The sequence below is a fragment of the Salmo salar genome, chromosome ssa10, assembly GCF_905237065.1.
Source record: "Salmo salar chromosome ssa10, Ssal_v3.1, whole genome shotgun sequence".
NCBI lineage: Eukaryota > Metazoa > Chordata > Actinopteri > Salmoniformes > Salmonidae > Salmo > Salmo salar.
Window position 1 is genome coordinate 55,541,952 of NC_059451.1, and position 19,383 is coordinate 55,561,334.

Consider the following 19,383-nt stretch of genomic DNA (forward strand, 5'->3'; position numbering starts at 1 on the left):
CAACAACAGCTGGAGATGCAGACTCTACAGGTGGGTGAGAGACAGACAGACAGGTGGAGGTAGAGACAGAGACAGTACTGAGCAGACAGGAGGGATGGGTACAGGTGAGAGACAGACAGACAGGTGGAGGTAGAGACAGAGACAGTACTGAGCAGACTGGAGGGATGGGTACAGGTGACAGACAGACAGACAGGTGGAGGTAGAGACAGAGACAGTACTGAGCAGACTGGAGGGATGGGTACAGGTGAGAGACAGACAGACAGGTGGAGGTAGAGATAGAGACAGTACTGAGCAGACAGGAGGGATGGTTACAGGTGAGAGACAGACAGGTGGAGGTAGAGACAGAGACAGTACTGAGAAAACAGGAGGGATGGGTACAGGTGAGAGAGACAGACAGACAGGTGGAGGTAGAGAGAGATAGTACAGGTGGAGATAGAGACAGAGACAGTACTGAGCAGACAGGAGGGATGGGTACAGGTGAGAGACAGACAGACAGGTGGAGGTAGAGACAGGGACAGTACTGAGCAGACAGGAGGGATGGGTACAGGTGAGAGAGACAGACAGACAGACAGACAGACAGACAGACAGACAGACAGACAGACAGACAGACAGACAGACAGACAGACAGACAGACAGACAGACAGACAGACAGACAGACAGACAGACAGACAGACAGACAGACAGACAGACAGACAGACAGGTGGAGGTAGAGAGAGACAGTACAGGTGGAGATAGAGACAGAGACAGTACTGAGCAGACAGGAAGGATGGGTACAGGTGAGAGACAGTACAGGCGGCGGTAGAGACAGAGACAGTACAGGTGGAGGTAGAGAAAGAGACAGTACAGGTGGAGGTAGAGAAAGAGACAGTACTGAGCAGACAGGAGGGATGGGTACAGGTGAGAGGCAATATAAGTGGAGGTAGAGACAGAGACAGTACAGGTGGAGGTAGAGAAAGAGACAGTACTGAGCAGACAGGAGGGATGGGTACAGGTGAGAGACAGGTGGAGGTAGAGAACTTTGAGATACAGACAGGTGAGATACGACACTACGCTACAGGTGAGAGATAGACAGGTGGAGGTAAAGACAGAGACAGTATTATGCAGACAAGAGGACTGGGGAGATGTGAGAGATCTAATTCCTAATTATGTATAACCATTATCCTCAGATCCAATATCCTCATGTCCATTATCCTCAGGTCCATTATCCTCAGGTCCTGTATGACCAGTATCCTCAGGTCCTGTATCATCAGGTCCAGTATGACCAGTATCCTCAGGTCCTGTATGACAGGTCTCCTCAGATCCACTATCCTCAGGTCCATTATCTTCAGGTCCATTATCCTCTGATCCAGTATCCTCAGGTTCAGTATGTCCAGTATCCTCAGGTCCTGTATCATCAGGTCCAGTATGACCAGTATCCTCAGGTCATGTATGACAGGTATCCTCATGTCCAGATTCATCAGGTCCAGTACCCTCATGTCCTGTATCCTCAGGTCCACCATCCTCAGGTCCAGTATCCTCATGTCCAGTATCCTCAGGTCCTGTATCATCAGGTCCAGTATGACCAGTATCCTCAGGTCCTGTATGACAGGTATCCTCATGTCCAGTATCCTCATGTCCAGTATCCTCAGGTCCAGTATCCTCATGTCCAGTATCCTCAGGTCCTGTATCATAAGGTCCAGTATGACCAGTATCCTCAGGTCCTGTATGACAGGTATCCTCATGTCCAGTATCCTCATGTCCAGTATCCTCATCTCCAGTATCCTTAGGTCCAGTATCCTCAGATCCTGTATGACCATTATCCTCAGGTCCTGTATGACCAGTATCCTCAGGTCCTGTATGACCAGTATCCTCAGATCCTGTATGACCAGCATCCTCAGGTCAAGTATGGTCATTATCCTCAGGTCCTGTATGACCAGTATCCTCAGGTCCATTATCCTCAGGTCCAGTATCCTCAGGTCCTGTATGACCAGTATCCTCAGCTCATTTATCCTCAGGTCCAGTAAACTCAGGCCCTGTATGACCATTATCCTCAGGTCCTGTATGACCATTTTCCTCAGGTCCTGTATGACCAGTATCCTCAGGTCCATTATCCTCAGTTCCTGCATAACCAGTATCCTCAGGTCCTGTATGACCAGTATCCTCAGGTCCATTATCCTCTGATCCAGTATCCTTAGGTCCTGTATGACCAATATCCTCAGGTCCGGTATGACCAATATCCTCAGGTCCTGTATGACCATTATCTTCAGGTCCTGTATCCTTAGGTCCACTATCCTCAGGTCCTGTGTGACCAATATCCTCAGGTCCTGTATGACCAGTGTCCTCAGGTCCTGTTTGACCATTATCCTCAGTTCTTGTATGACCAGTATCCTCAGGTCCTGTATCCTCAGATCCTTTATGTCCAGTATCCTCAGGTTCAGTATCATCAGGTCCTGTATAACCAGTATCCTCAGATCCTGTATGTCCAGTATCCTCAGGTCAACATCCTAAGGTCCTGTATAACCAGTATCTTCAGATCCTGTATGGCCACTATCCTCAGGTTATGTATGACCAATATCTTCAGGTCCTGTATTACCACTACCCTCGTGTCCAGTATGGCCACAATCGTCAGGTCCTGTATGACCATTATCCTCAGGTCCTGTATGACCAATATCCTCAGGTCCTGTATGACCATTATCCTCAGGTCCTGTATGACCAGTCTCCTCAGGTCCTGTATGACCAGTCTCCCCAGGTCCTGTATGAACAGTATCCTCAGGTCCTGCATGGCCATTATCCTCAGGTCAAGTATCCTCAGGTCCTGCATGACCATTATCCTCAGGTCCTGTATGACCAGTATCCTCAGGTCAAGTATCCTCAGGTCCTGTATGACCTGTATCCTCAGGTCCAGTATCCCCAGGTCCAGTATAACCAGTATCCTCAGGTCCTGTATGACCAGTATCCTCAGGTCCTGTATGGCCACTATCCTCAGGTCATGTATGACGAATATCCTCAGGTCCTGTATGGCCGCTTTCCTCAGGTCCTGTATGACCCGTTTCCTCAGGTCCTGTATGACCATTAACCTCAGCTCCTGTATGACCTGTATCCTCAGGCCCAGTATCTTCAGGTCCTGTATGACCAGTATCCTCAGGTCCTGTATGGCCACTATCCTCAGGTCATGTTTGACCAGTTTCCTCAGGTCCTGTATGACCATTAACCTCAGGTCCTGTATGACCTGTATCCTCAGGTCCAGTATCCTCAGGTCCTGTATGACCAGTATCCTCAGGTCCTGTATGGCCACTATCCTCAGGTCATGTATGACCAATATCCTCAGGTCCTGTATGGCCTCTATCCTCAGGTCCTGTATGACCAGTTTCCTCAGGTCCTGTATGACCATTATCCTCAGGTCCTGTATGACCAGTATACTCAGGTCAAGTATCCTCAGGTCCTGTATGACCTGTATTCTCAGGTCCAGTATCCTCAGGTCCTGTATGACCAGTATCCTCAGGTCCTGTATGACCAATATTCTCAGGTCCTGTATGGCCACTATCCTCAGGTCCATTATCCTCAGGTCGTGTATGACCATTATCCTCAAGTCCTGTATGACCAGTATCCACAGGTCCAGTATGTCCAGTATCTTTAGGCCCTGTATGACCAGTATCCTCAGGTCCAGTATGTCCAGTATCCTCAGTTCCTGCATGACCAGCATACTCAAGTCCTGTATGACCAGTATCCTCAGGTCCTGTATGACCAGTATTTTCAGGTCCAGTATGTTCAGTATCCTCAGGTCCTGTATGACCAGTGTCCTCAGGTCCTGTATGACCAGTATCCTCAGGTCCTGTATGACCATTATCCTCAGGTCCTTTATGACCAGTATCCTCAGGTCCAGTATGTCCAGAATCCTCAGGTCCAGTATGATCATTATCCTCTTGTCCTGTATTGTCCTCACATGGTCTCTCCTATCATTGCTACACAGACGACACACAATTAATCTTCTCCTTTCCCCCTTCTGATAACCAGGTGGCGAATCGCATCGCTGCATGTCTGGCAGACATATCAGTGTGCATGACGGATCACCACCTCAAGCTGAACCTCGGCAAGACGGAGCTGCTCTTCCTCCCGGGGAAGGACTGCCCGTTCCATGATCTCGCCATCACGGTTGACAACTCCATTGTGTCCTCCTCCCAGAGTGAGGAGGACACAATGATGTTCTCCGCTAACATCAAGGCAGTGACCCGATCCTGTAGGTTCATGCTCTACAACATTCGCAGAGTATGACCCTGCCTTACACAGGAAGTGGCGCCGGTCCTAATCCAGGCACTTGTCATCTCCCGTTTGGATTACTGCAACTCGCTGCTGGCGGGGCTCCCTGCCTGTGCCATTAAACCCTTACAACTCATCCAGAACGCCGCAGCCCGTCTGGTGTTCAACCTTCCCAAGTTCTCTCACGTCACCCCACTCCTCCGCACACTCCACTGGCTTCCAGTTGAAGCTCGCATCTGCTACAAGACCATGGTGCTTGCCTACGGAGCTGTGAGGGGAACGGCACCTCCGTACCTTCAGGCTCTGATCAGGCCCTACACCCAAAGAAGGGCACTGCGTTCATCCACCTCTGGCCTGCTGGCCCCCCTACCTCTGCGGAAGCACAGTTCCCGCTCAGCCCAGTCAAAACTGTTCGCTGCTCTGGCACCCCAATGGTGGAACAAGCTCCCTCACGATGCCAGGACAGCAGAGTCAATCACCACCTTCCGGAGACACCTGAAACCCCACCTCTTTAAGGAATACCTGGGATAGGATAAAGTAATCCTTCTAACCCCCCCCTCAAAAAAATATATAGATGTACTATTGTAAAGTGGTTGTTCCACTGGATATCATAAGGTGAATGCACCAATTTGTAAGTCGCTCTGGATAAGAGCCTCTGCTAAATGACGTAAATGTAAATGTCTGTATGCCCATTATCCTCAGGCCCTGTATGTCCAGTATCTTCAGGTCCAGTATGTCCAGTATCCTCAGTTTCTGTATGGCCAGCATCCTCAGGTCCTGTATGACCATTATCCTCAGGTCCTGTATGACCAGTATTTTCAGGTCCAGTATGTCCAGTATCCTCAGGTCCTGTATTTCCAGTATCCACAGGTCCTGTATCATCAGGTCCAGTGTGACCAGTATCCTCATGTCCAGTATCCTCAGGTCCAGTATCCTCATCTCCAGTATCCTCATGTCCAGTATCCTCATCTCCAGTATCCTTAGGTCCAGTATCCTCAGGTCCATTATCCTCAGGTCCTGTATGACGAGTATCGTCAGGTCCAGTATCCTCAGGTCCTGTATGACCATTATCCTCAGGTCCTGTATGACCATTTTGCTCAGGTCCTGTATGACCAGTATCCTCAGGTTCTGTATGACCAGTATCCTCAGGTCCATTATCCTCAGGTCCAGTATGTCCAGTATCCTCAGGTCCTGTATGACCATTATCATCAGGTCCTGTATGACCAGTATCCTCAGGTCCAGTCTGTCCAGTATCCTCATGTCCAGTATCCTCATGTCCAGTATCCTCATGACCAGTATCCTCATGTCCAGTATCCTCAGGTTCAGTATTTCCAGTATATTCATGTCCAGTATCCTCAGGCCCTGTATCCTCAGGTCCAGTGTGACCAGTATCCTCAGGTCCTGTATGTCCAGTATCCTCATGTCCAGTATCCTCATCTCCAGTATCCTCAGGTCCAGTATCCTCAGGTCCTGTGTGACCATTATCCTCAGGTCCTGTATGACCAGTATCCTCAGGTCCTGTATGACGAGTATCCTCAGGTCCATTATCCCCTGGTCCAGTATCCTCAGGTCCTGTATGGCCATTATCCTCAGGTCCATTATCCTCAGGTCCAGTATCAGGTCCTGTATGACCAGTATCCTCAGGTCCAGTATCCTCAGGTCCTGTATGACCATTATCCTCAGGTCCTGTGTTACCAGTATTCTCAGGTCCAGTATGACCAGTATTAACTGACTTGCCTAGTAAAAAAAAAAGAAGATGTATAAGTATTATGTATTATTTATAATTTATAATTATGACGTATTATGTTTTATCTTGCCACTTGAACACAATACAACTGTTACTGTTGTTCTGTTGCCCTCTTCTTGTATACCAGAACACCTGGCCACTATCCTATCACTATCCAGAACACCATGTCATTATGTTTGAAACACATATAAAAGCAAGATTTGAAAAGACACGTGGTGATTGCAAACAATCACGAGTTTATTCAGTTTATATTTATTCTTCATGAACTAGGCTCGTTTGTCTTGGAAACTGTGGAGAACAGCCCTGTTGTTCTTGTAAACAACACTAAACACTCTATAAACAAACCACAATGATCCAAGTGACAATGGCTCTCCAGATTTTGTGTTTGAATTTGTTAATGATCCTCTTTGTCAAGGAGAAAGCTGTCATGGGTAAGATGCTGTGTCTCTCTCTCTCTCTCACACACGTTGTTATTGCAATGAAACTTATTGAAGTCATGGGATTAAAGTTATGTTGGGAAGAACCCACGGATGGATAATTTGTGGGTTTGTGGATTTTCATTTACTTATAAACCAGTAGAAGTGTTGAGTCAGGAGGGTTGGTGCGGTCAGGAGGGTTGGTGCGGTCAGGAGGGTTGGTGCAGTCAGGAGGGTTGGTGCGGTCAGGAGGGTTGGTGCGGTCAGGAGGGTTGGTGTGGTCAGGAGGGTTGGTGCGGTCAGGAAGGGGTGTGGTCAGGAGGGGGTGTGGTCTGGAGTGGTCAGGAGGGTTGATGTGGTCAGGAGGGGGTGTGGTCAGGAGTGGGTGTGGTCAGGAGGGGGTGTGGTCTGGAGTGGTCAGGAGGGGAGTGGTCAGGAGGGTTGATGTGGTCAGGTGGGGGTGTGGTCAGTAAGGGGTGTGGTCAGGAGAGGGGTGGTCAGGCTGGTTGATGTGGTCAAGAGGGGGTGTGGTCAGGAGTGGTCAGGAGGGGAGTGGTCAAGAGGATTGATGTGGTCAGGAGGGGGTGTGGTCAGGAGGGGGTGTGGTCAGGAGGGGGTGTGGTCAGGAGGGTTGATGTGGTCAGGAAGGGGTGTGGTCAGGAGGGGAGTGTTCATGCACACAGCATTTGAGTAATAATCCTGCACGAAAAGGAAATGTGAATTATAATGAATTTTTCTTCAGGGCAAAACAAGTATCCACGAGTTCATCTGACTGGGGAAGTAGATCTAGGGCATCATTGCCAAATACCAAAGTATCCCTGTCCAGTATAGTCTGACATTTAAAACTGGAAATTACAAACTTTGGAAGCCTTTTTAAACCTTGAATACACTACAAGTTTGCATTTCCTGCTGTGCAGGAAAATTCTCAGCAACAAAAGAGTGATCAAATTAAGATCCTATGTCTGTAGGAAGCTTCTGTCCAGTGACCATGTTCAGGTGACTGGATGGGTGAGAGCATGGTCTGGCATGGCAGTGCTTTGGCGGGTAGAGCGGCTCAGAGCTAGAAAATGGTATATCATACACTACAGTTGAGCGACAATGGAAAAGTAATTCTGCTTTGAAAGTTGATAAACTTGTAACCTCACTTTTGAGAAAAATTACCCTTGAATGTTTTGGTACGTAACTGAAGAGCTCTTCTTTGTCTACACCCATTCAGCATCGTTCACACCTTTTTAAGCTTTATCCCTACCCATCTCTTTAAGGATTCACATGTGAGGCCATGTACTAAACAACCAGAAATGTCAAGACTAAAGGCTGGTTTATACTACGGGTGTGTTCGTACATTATATCTGGAATGCAAGAGCGTGCTCAAAGTGCACTCTGGGTGTTTGTAAAACTCAGAGGTTGTCAGATTGTCCGTTTGTAAATTCTGAAAATTTCGCTCTCGGAGCGCACACTGGACGATCTGACCGATGAGTAGGGTTGATCCGAGCGTTTTGACCTAACAACAGGCAGTCAAGCAACCTTGCTAACTGGCTAACAACGTTGGCTAGCTTGCTAGCTACATCCAGACACAAATGAGGGAACAACTAACGTTGACCATTTTCTCACCCTAACAGAGCTGGTTAGGCTGTTTACATGTTATCTACAACTGCACCAACGTATCTTTACACAGAATAAAGGGTTAAACATACCCTGATAGGAGGTAGCTTTACACAGAGTAAAGGGTTAAACATACCCTGATAGGAGGTAGCTTTACACAGAGTAAAGGTTTAAACATACCCTGATGGGAGGTAGCTTTACACAGAGTAAAGGGTTAAACATACTCTGATAGGAGGTAGCTTTACACAGAGTAAAGGGTTTAACATACCCTGAAAAGGAGGTAGCTTTACACAGAGTAAAGGGTTAAACATACCCTGATAGGAGGTAGCTTTACACAGAGTAAAGGGTTAAACATACCCTGAAAAGGAGGTAGCTTTACACAGAGTAAAGGGTTAAACATACCCTGATAGGAGGTAGCGTTACACAGAGTACAGGGTTAAACATACTCTGATAGGAGGTAGCTTTACACAGAGTAAAGGGTTAAACATACCCTGATAGGAGGTAGCTTTACACAGAGTAAAGGGTTAAACATACCCTGATAGGAGGTAGCTTTACACAGAGTACTGGGTTAAAGGGAGGAGAGGAGAGGAGAGGAGAGGAGAGGAGAGGAGAGGAGAGGAGAGGAGAGGGGAAAGCCTTGTCAGATAGTTTCTTTAAAGAACTCCTTTGATTAACATAGGTCCGCCCAGTGGTTATCCAGTTACTGGCCTCTCCTCTACCATTGGCCGATGGTCCCTCATTATGCGAGGTAGTGAATCCCCTGGGGCGTGTGGCCGAGCAGAGCTGAAAGAACTCCTTTGGCAGGCAGAATAGGGCTTTTATTGAGAATATTTCTAAGCTCACCATCAGGGACAAAAAAAAATAAAAGTTGTGCCGAATCACTCTGCTCCCCCTTTCTTTCTGTCTTTCCCTCATTTCATTTCTGTGAGACGGAGCAGCAGCAGTACAGCTTACGAACCAACGAAGCACCCAGCAGCAAGGCAAGCAAAATGCAAGGAGTCTATCCCCTTGCCTCAGACAACCGGCACAACTAAGAGGGGCACAACAGAGAGAGCGAGAAAGAGAGAAAGAAAGAGAGGGACAGAGAAATTGGACGATTTAATTTAAAGGGCTGCTGTTGGTACATCTGTGGAAAATAATATCCCGTTCCTATCCTGTCTTGCTGTTACCCCAGGTATCCTGCCACCCCTTCCCTGCCCTCTGATACCCTCTGCCTGCCTTGACCGTCCCTGTCACCTCCATCCCTGACAGAGAGAGAGAGAGAGAGAGAGAGAGAGAGAGAGAGAGAGAGAGAGAGAGAGAGTGTGTAAGAAGGACAGAGAAATTGAGACACAGAAGATTTAAAGGGCTGCTGGTGTTGTAGAATAAGAGATACTGTCCTGTCCCCCTCTTCTCCTGTTCTGACAAGAGGCTGAGGTCATGGTGCCTGGAACTGCCTTGGTACCTGGATCCTTACTACCCTGCCTCTGCACCCTGCTCTGCCTGGATCTGCTGTTCCTCCCTGGGCTGGTCGAGCCGTCGGTGCCCCTGGAGGACTTCTACCCCTTTGGCCAGGACTGGGGGGATTTGCAGACGATCTCTCAGGACGATGGAGGCTCAGGCCTGGTGGAGATCTCTGTGGCATTCCCCTTCTTCGGTGACAGGCACTCGGGACTCTACGTGAGTAAAGGAGAGCAGAGTGTGCGACATATGCAAGAGAATGTGCTCTTTCATTCATGCAAAACCTGTTGCTTCAAGTGCTATATGAGTGTGTGTGTGTGTGTGTGTGTGTGTGTGTGTGTGTGTGTGTGTGTGTGTGTGTGTGTGACCTCGGGTGTGGGAGTGATATAGTGTCCAGCCCCCATGGCTGGAATCACAGTCCACCCTAGCTTTCTCATCTCTCTAATGCATCTGCTCACCCTGCCTGTCCAGCTCTCTCATGTGCACACACACACACAGACAGACACACAGACACAGACAGACACACACACACACAGACAGACACATACACAAGAAGGAACAGTATCTGTTGTAAGTCTGTGTCAGTGTTTGTAGAGAGCTGTTGTAAGTCTGTGTCAGTAAGTCTGTAGAGAGCTGTTGTAAGGAGACAGCTTGTGTTTTTACTGTAGTGTATCGTAGCGAGAGAGAGCTTATGTAACATTTTAAATGTTGTACTACATTTTAAAACCGCTAATAATATCATATTTTAAACGCTGTTATTCTCTTGAAACTTTTTGTGTGTGTAATGTTTACGGTTATTATCAGATTGTTGCTTTTTGTCATTGTTGTTTTGTTTCTTGTTTATTTCACTTGCTTTGGCAAAGTAAACATATGATTCCCATACCAAAGAGACAGAGTAAAGAGAGAGAGACATAGAGAGACAGCCAGAGAGAGAGACAGAGAGACAGAGAGAGAGACAGAGAGAGAGAGAAAGACAGAAAGAAGAAAGAGAGAGAGAGACAGAAAGAAGAAAGAGAGAGAGAGAGAGAGAGAGAGAGAAGAAAGAGAGAGAGAGAGAGAGAGAGAGAGAGAGAGAGAGAGAGAGAGAGAGAGAGAGAGAGAGAGGAGAGCAATCTGGATTGTGAGAGAGAGATGTGGGGAGAGAGACTGGGATTGTGTGAGAGAGAAAGAGAGCGAGAAAGAGAGAGTGAATGCTGGTTGGAGGAAGCTGAGTGGTTTGACAGGGTTTTGTGCTCCACAACAGTTCTTTGATCTGAGCTTGTCTTGTATGGGGTTCAGTTCCAACTCATGGAGAAGCCAAAGCCCCTTTAAATCAACACCACCTGTTAGGGCTGTGCCTCTGTCCGCATTCAACCTCCAAATACCCCCTGTCCCCTCCTCTTCTCGTCTCTCCAATACCCCTCTCCTTCTCCCCTTTCTCTTCCCTCCTACCCCACTCCCTCCCTTACAATCCCATCTCCTTCCTCCCCTCACCTCCCTATCTCCCTTCCCTTCCCTTCCCGTCCAATCCCCATCTCCCCTCCCCTCCAATCCTCATCTCCCCTCACCTCCTACCCCTATCTCCCTTCCCGTCCAATTCTCATCTCATCTCCAATCCCCATCTCATCTCCAATCCCCATCTCCTCTGCAAACCCCATCTCTCTCCAACCCCGATCTCCCCTCCCCTCCAATCCTCATCTCCAATCCCGATCTCCCCTTCAACCCCCATCTCCCCTCCTCTCCAACCCACATCTCCTCTCCAATCCCCATCTCCCCTCCTACCCAATCCCCATCTCCCCTCCTCTCCAATCCCCATCTCCCCTCCTCACCAATCCCCATCTCCCCTCCTCTCCAATCCCCATCTCCCCATCTCCCCTCCTCACCAATCCCCATCTCCCCTCCTCTCAATCCCCATCTCCCCTCCTCTCCAATCCTCATCTCCCCTCCTCTCCAATCCCCATCTCCCCTCCTCTCCAATCCTCATCTCCCCTCCTCTCCAATCCCCATCTCCCCTCCTCACCGTGATCCTCCTCTTTGATCCCCCCCCCCTTTTATAACACGCTGCCAGACCACGACATTCGGAGGTACTATGGCAACAATTGGCAAGGTCAAAGGTCAGTGTTCTAATATAAGCCTGTAGCCTCGAGCCGGGTGGAGATTGAGGTCATTGTAGAAGGAGGGTGAGGTCAGTGATAGTGACAGAGTGAAAATCAGAATATCAAGACTTTCCTGACATGACATGTGGCCTGTTTAGTTACAGTACATGTCATTTAACTTTAGCTTCAGGCATTTGGGTGTATTGCTGGTGAGGTTAGTGTTCCAATGCAAATGACACAATACGGAGACACACACACAGACAGACACAGGGTCAGAAATACTAGGACAGGCCATGACATGCCAGAGCTGTGCATCCTGCGTTATTACATCCAATACTAGTTTCTCATTTAACTTGAGGTATGTGACTGTAGCCCTGCCCTTTTCATGCTCAATACTATTACAGTACTATTTTATTTAACCTTTATTTAACTAGGGCAAGTCAGTTAAGAATAAGTTCTTATTTTACAATGACGCACTACAGTAGGCAATAAGCATAGGAGGCATTTGGGTATGTCATTCATATTTAACGATGTTGACGTTAAACCCGTCTGTATGAAATGTCCTGCTGTGTGCTGTACTGTAGGGTGCTAATGAATTGTGGCACATCCTGCTATCTTCCAACGCTGTGAAAGTCAGAAGTGAATTTCTAGACGAGATAAGACAAGTCTGTGTGTTGCTGTGCACTCAGATCTCTGATTTAGACTAGAATAACCATAGAGCTACATAGAATAACCATAGAGTTACATAGAATAACCATAGAATAACCATAGAGTTACATAGAATAACCATAGAGTTACATAGAATAACCATAGAGTTACATAGAATAATCATAGAGTTACACAGAATAACCACAGAATTACATAAAATAACCACAGAATTACATAGAATAATCATAGACTAATCATAGAGTTACATAGAATAACCATAGAATTACATAGTATAACCATAGAATAATCATAGTTACATAGAATAACCATAGAGTTACATAGAATAACCATAGAGTTACATAGAATAACCATAGAATTACATTGAATAACCATAGAGTTACATTGAATAATCATAGAGTTACATAGAATAACCACAGAATTACATAGAATAACCACAGAATTACATAGAATAACCATAGAATTACATAGAATAACCATAGAATTACACAGAATAACCAGAGTTACATAGGATAACCATAGAGTTACATAGAATAACCATACAATTACATAGAATAACCATAGAGTTACATAGAATAATCATAAAATGACATAGAATTACATACAATAATCATAGAATTATATAGAGAATCCTTATTAATTTAATAGGATCTCTGTCAGTCATAAAGATTTGTCATTTAACTTTTAAAAGAAATGACCTTTTATTGTGGCATAAACACAATCAGTGAGGATGTTTTTTTTCGAACAATCACTTCAAAAGGCTCCTTTACTAGGCTTCATCCACTCACAACATATTTCCAGCCTCCAAACAGTGGTGAATGAAAAGAGACATCTGTAACACAAAACACCAAAAAGTGTAACAACCTTTGGAGATTGTTTATGTGTCCACTACTGTCCTATTACATGTCAGAGTTTAGATTTTTCTAATAGGCTCATGTTTTACCGCTACGGTGTAACCCCCCACTATTTATTTTTCTGTGAACTCATACCAGACTATCTTACTTTCAGCCCTGCCTCTTTTGTCAAATTATACATTTTGTGTGTGATTTTCCTAGAAACAAGGGTGGCTCAACTTACCCCATGAGAAAATCTGGAGATATGGTATGAAGGCATATGCATTAGGGTGGCTGAACTCACCCCAAGAGAAGATATGTTATGATCTGCGTTAGTTAGTGCTGTAGAGAGAAGTGAAGACAGTCCCTCCAGAGATTATTATTTAATTTACGATCTTGTCTCTGCTGCAACTCCCCAACGGGCACGGAAGAGGCGAAGGTGGAGTCATGCGTCCTCCGAAACGTGACCCGCCAAACCGCTTCTTAACACCCGTACGCTTAACCCGGAAGCCAGCTGCACCAATGGGTCGGAGGAAACACCGTTCAACTGATGACCGAAGTCAGCCTGCAGGTACCCGGCCCGCCACAAGTAGTCGCTAGAGTGCGATGAGCCAAGTAAAGCCCCCCCCCGGCCAAACCCTCCTCTAACCCAGACGACGCTGGGAAAATTGTGTGCCGCCCTATGGATTTCCCAGTCACGTCCGGTTGCGACACAGCCTGGTATCGAAAAGCACTGTCACAGGGATTCTTTGTGATGTTTGTTGGCAAAAATGATTGATTTTTCATGCCAATTGTTACGGAAATGCACTGACGAGGGGAAAAGGTTTGTTGGCGTGTGTGGAAATAGTGAAGTGATTGATGAAAGTTGCAAGCCCTAGCATAATATACACGAGAATTGCTGATTTTGCTAAACATTTTGCGATCGAAGAATGAAAGAATCCTGGAGGAACTGGCAAAGGGTGCAAAAGAGGTAACTAGAGGTAACTAGAGGTAACAAGAGGTAACTAGAGGTAAGTAGATATAACTAGAGGTAACTAGAGGTAACTAGAGGTAACTAGAGATAACTAGAGGTAACTAGAGATAACTAGAGGTAACTAGAGGTAACTAGAGATAACTAGAGGTAACTAGAGGTAACTAGAGGTAACTAGGGATAACTAGAGATAACTAGAGGTAACTAGAGGTAACTAGAGGTAACTAGAGATACCAAGAGGTAACTAGAGATAACTAGAGGTAACTAGAGGTAACAAGAGGTAACTAGAGGTAACTAGAGATAACTAGAGATAACTAGGAGTCAGGTCTGACTATAATTCATATGTCACTTAAGATATGTGGTCCTTTGTAGCTCAGTTGGTAGAGCATGGTGCTTGTAACAGGTAGTGGGTTTGATACCCAGGACCCGTAAGGCTCTGGTGAGAAGTAGTGTACTACTGTACATAGGGAATAGTGCGTTTCTCACTTGGTAGAGCATGGTGCTTGTAACAGGTAGTGGGTTTGAAACCCAGAACTAACCATACGTAAACTGTAAGTCACTTTGGATAAAAATGTCAGCTAAACGGCATATATCATATTAAGACATCAAAGACTGTGGCAGCCAGGCACTTGAAATTACAGTCACGCTTGTTTTCAAACTGTTAGCTGAATCAATTAACTTCTCTCCCGCAAACTATGCATGCCACATTGTGAGCTCTCACTTGCTCTCTCTCTCTCTCTCTCTCTCTCGCTCTCTCTCATGAGATGAGAGACAAGCTTCGGGTTCTGAACAGTTTCACTAAACACAGTAATGTCTTCCTCCTGGAGAGTTCCATTCCAAGCCTCAGCTCCATGGCAACAGTGGAAGCTGTAGAACCAAACAATTTGAGGTGGATCTAGAAAGTTGTCTTACGGTATTATCATAGCTTATCTCCTTTAAGCCACAGTATCTCCTGTATGCTCAAGTGTTTCCACCCCCCCCCCCCCCAAAACCCTTCAGTTCTCCACTGCTCCCTACGAAGAACACTTAACCCTCTCCCTCATACGGCAGATACTTTGAAAACATTGCCATTTTCAGCCTTGTCTTTGCCGTCCTGTACTTTGTCCTGTACTGTAATGTGTATGCATTCCTTTCCCTTTAAAGCAGCAAAGAGGAGTGGCTATGAAGACGGTCACTCAGTCAGAGACACCTAGGAAAGTGATAACTAGACCTTAGTCTCAGCCTGGCCTATCTGTTACCTTGTCCTGTGATCTAGTCTCAGCCTGGCCTGTCTGTAACCTTGTTCTGTAATCTAGTCTCAGCCTGGCCTGTCTGTTACCTTGTTCTGTAATCTAGTCTCAGCCTGGCTTGTCTGTTACCTTGTTCTGTGATCTAGTCTCAGCCTGGCCTGTCTGTTACCTTGTCCTGTGATCTAGTCTCAGACTGGCCTGTCTGTTACCTTGTCCTGTGATCTAGTCTCAGCCTGGCCTGTCTGTTACCTTGTTCTGTAATCTAGTCTCAGCCTGGCCTGTCTGTTACCTTGTTCTGTAATCCAGTCTCAGCCTGGCCTGTCTGTTACCTTGTTCTGTGATCTAGTCTCAGCCTGGCCTGTCTGTTACCTTGTTCTGTAATCTAGTCTCAGCCTGGCCTGTCTGTTACCTTGTTCTGTGATCTAGTCTCAGCCTGGCCTGTCTGTTACCTTGTTCTGTAATCTAGTCTCAGCCTGGCCTGTCTGTTACCTTGTTCTGTAATCTAGTCTCAGCCTGGCCTGTCTGTTACCTTGTTCTGTAATCTAGTCTCAGCCTGGCCTGTCTGTTACCTTGTTCTGTAATCTAGTCTCAGCCTGGCCTGTCTGTTACCTTGTTCTGTAATCTAGTCTCAGCCTGGCCTGTCTGTTACCTTGTTGTACTGTTGCAGGCTAACTGTTGAGGATAACTGTTGAGGATAACTGTTGCAGGCTAACTGTTGCAGGCTAACTGTTGAGGATAACTGTTGCAGGCTAACTGTTGAGGATAACTGTTGAGGATAACTGTTGCAGGATAACTGTTGAGGATAACTGTTGCAGGCTAACTGTTGCAGGAGAACTGTTGCAGGGTAACTGTTGAGGATAACTGTTAAAGATAACTGTTGCAGGCTAACTGTTGAGGATAACTGTTGCAGGATAACTGTTGAGGATAACTGTTGCAGGCTAACTGTTGAGGATAACTGTTGCAGGCTAACTGTTGAGGATAACTGTTGCAGGCTAACTGCTGAGGATAACTGTTGCAGGCTAACTGCTGAGGATAACTGTTGAGGATAACTGTTGCAGGATAACTGTTGAGGATAACTGTTGCAGGCTAACTGTTGAGGATAACTGTTGAGGATAACTGTTGCAGGATAACTGTTGAGGATAACTGTTGCAGGCTAACTGTTGCAGGGGAACTGTTGCAGGGTAACTGTTGAGGATAACTGTTAAACATAACTGTTGCAGGCTAACTGTTGAGGATAACTGTTGCAGGATAACTGTTGAGGATAACTGTTGACGATAACTGTTGAGGATAACTGTTGAGGATAACTGTTGCAGGCTAACTGTTGAGGATAACTGTTGCAGGCTAACTGCTGAGGATAACTGTTGCAGGCTAACTGCTGAGGATAACTGTTGAGGATAACTGTTGCAGGATAACTGTTGAGGATAACTGTTGCAGGCTAACTGTTGCAGGGTAACTGTTGCAGGATAACTGTTGCTGGATAACTTGTGTGTTAGGTCACCAAGCGCAACATAGCTTCAGCGTGTAAATCAGCTAGAAAGATGTGTCGGCATCGAGTACTTGTCTCTGACCCCCTCCCAGTTAGGGGGAGTGATGAGCTCTACAGCAGAGCCTTTGGCCCCCTCCCAGTTAGGGGGAGTGATGAGCTCTACAGCAGAGTCTCACAACTCAATTGCTGGTTGAAAACTGTTTTCTGCCCCTCCCAAAAGATAGAATTTGTAGATAATTGGCCCTCTTTCTGGCCCTCACCCACAAACAGGACCAAGCCTGGTCTGCTGAGGAGTGACTGTCTCCATCCTAGCTGGAGGGGTGCTCTCATCTTATCTATGAACATAAACAGGGCTCTAACTCCTCTAGCTCCACAATGAAATAGGGTGCGGTCCAGGCAGCAGGCTGTTAGCCAGTCTGGCAGCCCAGTGGAGTCTCCCACTAGCACAGTCAGTGTAGTCAGCTCAGCTATCCCCATTGAGACCGTGTCTGTGCCTCGATCTAGGTTGGGCAAAACTAAACATGGCGGTGTTTTGCCTCTTAAGGATCTGCCCCTTTTTTTCAATTTTCGCCTAAAATGACATACCCAAATCTAACTTCCTGTAGGTCAGGACCTGAAGCAAGGATATGCATATTATTGATACCATTTGAAAGGAAACACTTAGAAATTTGTGGAAATGTGAAGTTAATGTAGGAGAATATAACACATTAGATCTGGTAGAAGATTCTACAAAGAAAAAACAACCATTCTTTTGTATTTTTCATACCATCATCTTTTAAATGCAAGAGAAAGGCCATAATGTGTTATTCCAGTCCAGGTGCAATTTATATTGTGGCCACTAGATGGCAGCAGTGTATGTGCAACGTTTCAGACTGATCCAATGAACCATTGCATTTCTGTTCAAAATGTTGTGTCAAGACTGCCCAAATGTGCCTAATTTGTTTATTAATAACTTTCATGTTCAAAATTGTGCACTTGAGTGGGTTGAGTCACTGACGTGATCTTCCTGTCCGGGTTGACACCCCACCTCAGGTTCGTGCCGTGGGGGAGATGTTCATGGTCTATACTTGGCCTAGTCTCAGGATGGTAAGTTGGTGGTTGAAGATTTCCCTCTAGTGGTGTGGGGGCTGTGCTTTGGCAAAGTGGGTGGGGTTATATCCTACCTGTTTGGCCCTGTCTGGGGGTATCGTCGGCCAGTGCCACAATGTCTCCCGGCCCCTCCTGTCTCAGCCTCCAGTAATTATGCTGCAATAATTTATGTGTGAGGGGCTAGGGTCAGTCTGTTATATCTGGAGTATTTCTCCTGTCTTATCCGGTGTCCTGTGTGAATTTAAGTATGCTCCCTCTAATCTTACTCTCTCTTTCTCTCTCTCTTCTCTCGGAGAACCTGAGCCCTAGGACCTTGCCTCAGGACTACCTGGCCTGATGACTCCTTGCTGTCCCCAGTCCACCTGGTCGTGCTGCTGCTCCAGTTTCAACTGTTCTGCCTGCGGCAATGGAACCCTGACCTGTTCACCAGACGTGCTACCTTGTCCCAGACCTGCTGTTTTAGACTCTCTAGAGACAGCAGGAGTGGTAGAGATACTCTGAATGATCGGCTATGAAAAGCCATGTGACATTTATTCCTGAGGTGCTGACCTGTTGCACCCTCTACAACCACTGTGATTATTATTATTTGACCCTGCTGGTCATCTATGAACGTTTGAACATCTTGGCCATGTACTCTTATAATCTCCACCCGGCACAGCCAGAAGAGGACTGGCCACCCCTCAGAGCTTGGTTCCTCTCTAGGTTTCTTCCTAGGTTCCTGCCTTTCTAGGGAGTTTTTCCTAGCCACCGTGCTTCTACATCTGCATTGCTTGCTGTTTGGGGTTTTAGGCTGGGTTTCTGTATAGCACTTTGTGACATCGGCTGATGTAAAAAGGGCTTTATAAATACATTTGATTGATGGATTGACTGATGTGTGCATGTGCGTGTGTGTGTGTTTGTGTGTGCTTCTGTTAGGTGTGTGTCTGTTATGTGTGTGCATTGAAGGAGCATCATGTAGGACGAAGCCCCATAATGGAAATTAGTGGATTTGCAACCACTTAGCCTGAATTCAAACAACTCTTCCTCCTCCCCCACATTTCCTGCACCACAACCTCAGTGGGGACTCATCTTGTCACGACTGTGTGGAGAGACGGACCAAGGCACAGCGTGCTCTGAGTTCCACATATTTTATTAAGTGAAACTTTGAACAAAACAAATAAATAAACAACGAACCGTAACTTCAGAGGTGCTACATGCACTAAATCAAAACAAGATCCCACAAAACACAGTAGGGAAATGGCTGCCTAAATATGATCCCTAATCAGAGACAACGATAAACAGCTGCCTCTGATTGGGAGCCATACCAGGCCAACATAGAAATAGAACAACCTAGATCACCCACCCCGACCGAACCAACATAGAGAATAAAAGGCTCTCTAAGGTCAGGGAGTGACACATCTTTTACTTTCGGTTTTGTCCATCAGCGTCAAACAGCTGAAAATACAATGTTTTTCGATATTGAAAAGATATTTCACAGCGGTTTAGATGGTACAATGATTCTCTGCACTATACATTGCTTGTTTTGTCACAAACTGAAATGAGGCGAACAATGTAGACTTTTAGCAAACCAGGTATTGGCAGAGCGATGTCTACA

General features: G+C 46.3%; 1 protein-coding gene across 1 annotated transcript in view; it reads left to right on the forward strand.

Moving 5' to 3' along the window:
- The first annotated feature begins 8,843 nt into the window (after positions 1-8,843).
- Positions 8,844-19,383, forward strand: part of LOC106594307 (sushi, nidogen and EGF-like domain-containing protein 1) — a 243,836-nt gene continuing 233,296 nt past the window's right edge. Inside the window, exon 1 of the mRNA XM_045687965.1 lies at positions 8,844-9,660. Coding sequence (XP_045543921.1) covers positions 9,421-9,660 — 240 coding nt within the window. The 5' untranslated portion in view covers positions 8,844-9,420. The remainder of the gene's footprint in view (positions 9,661-19,383) is intronic.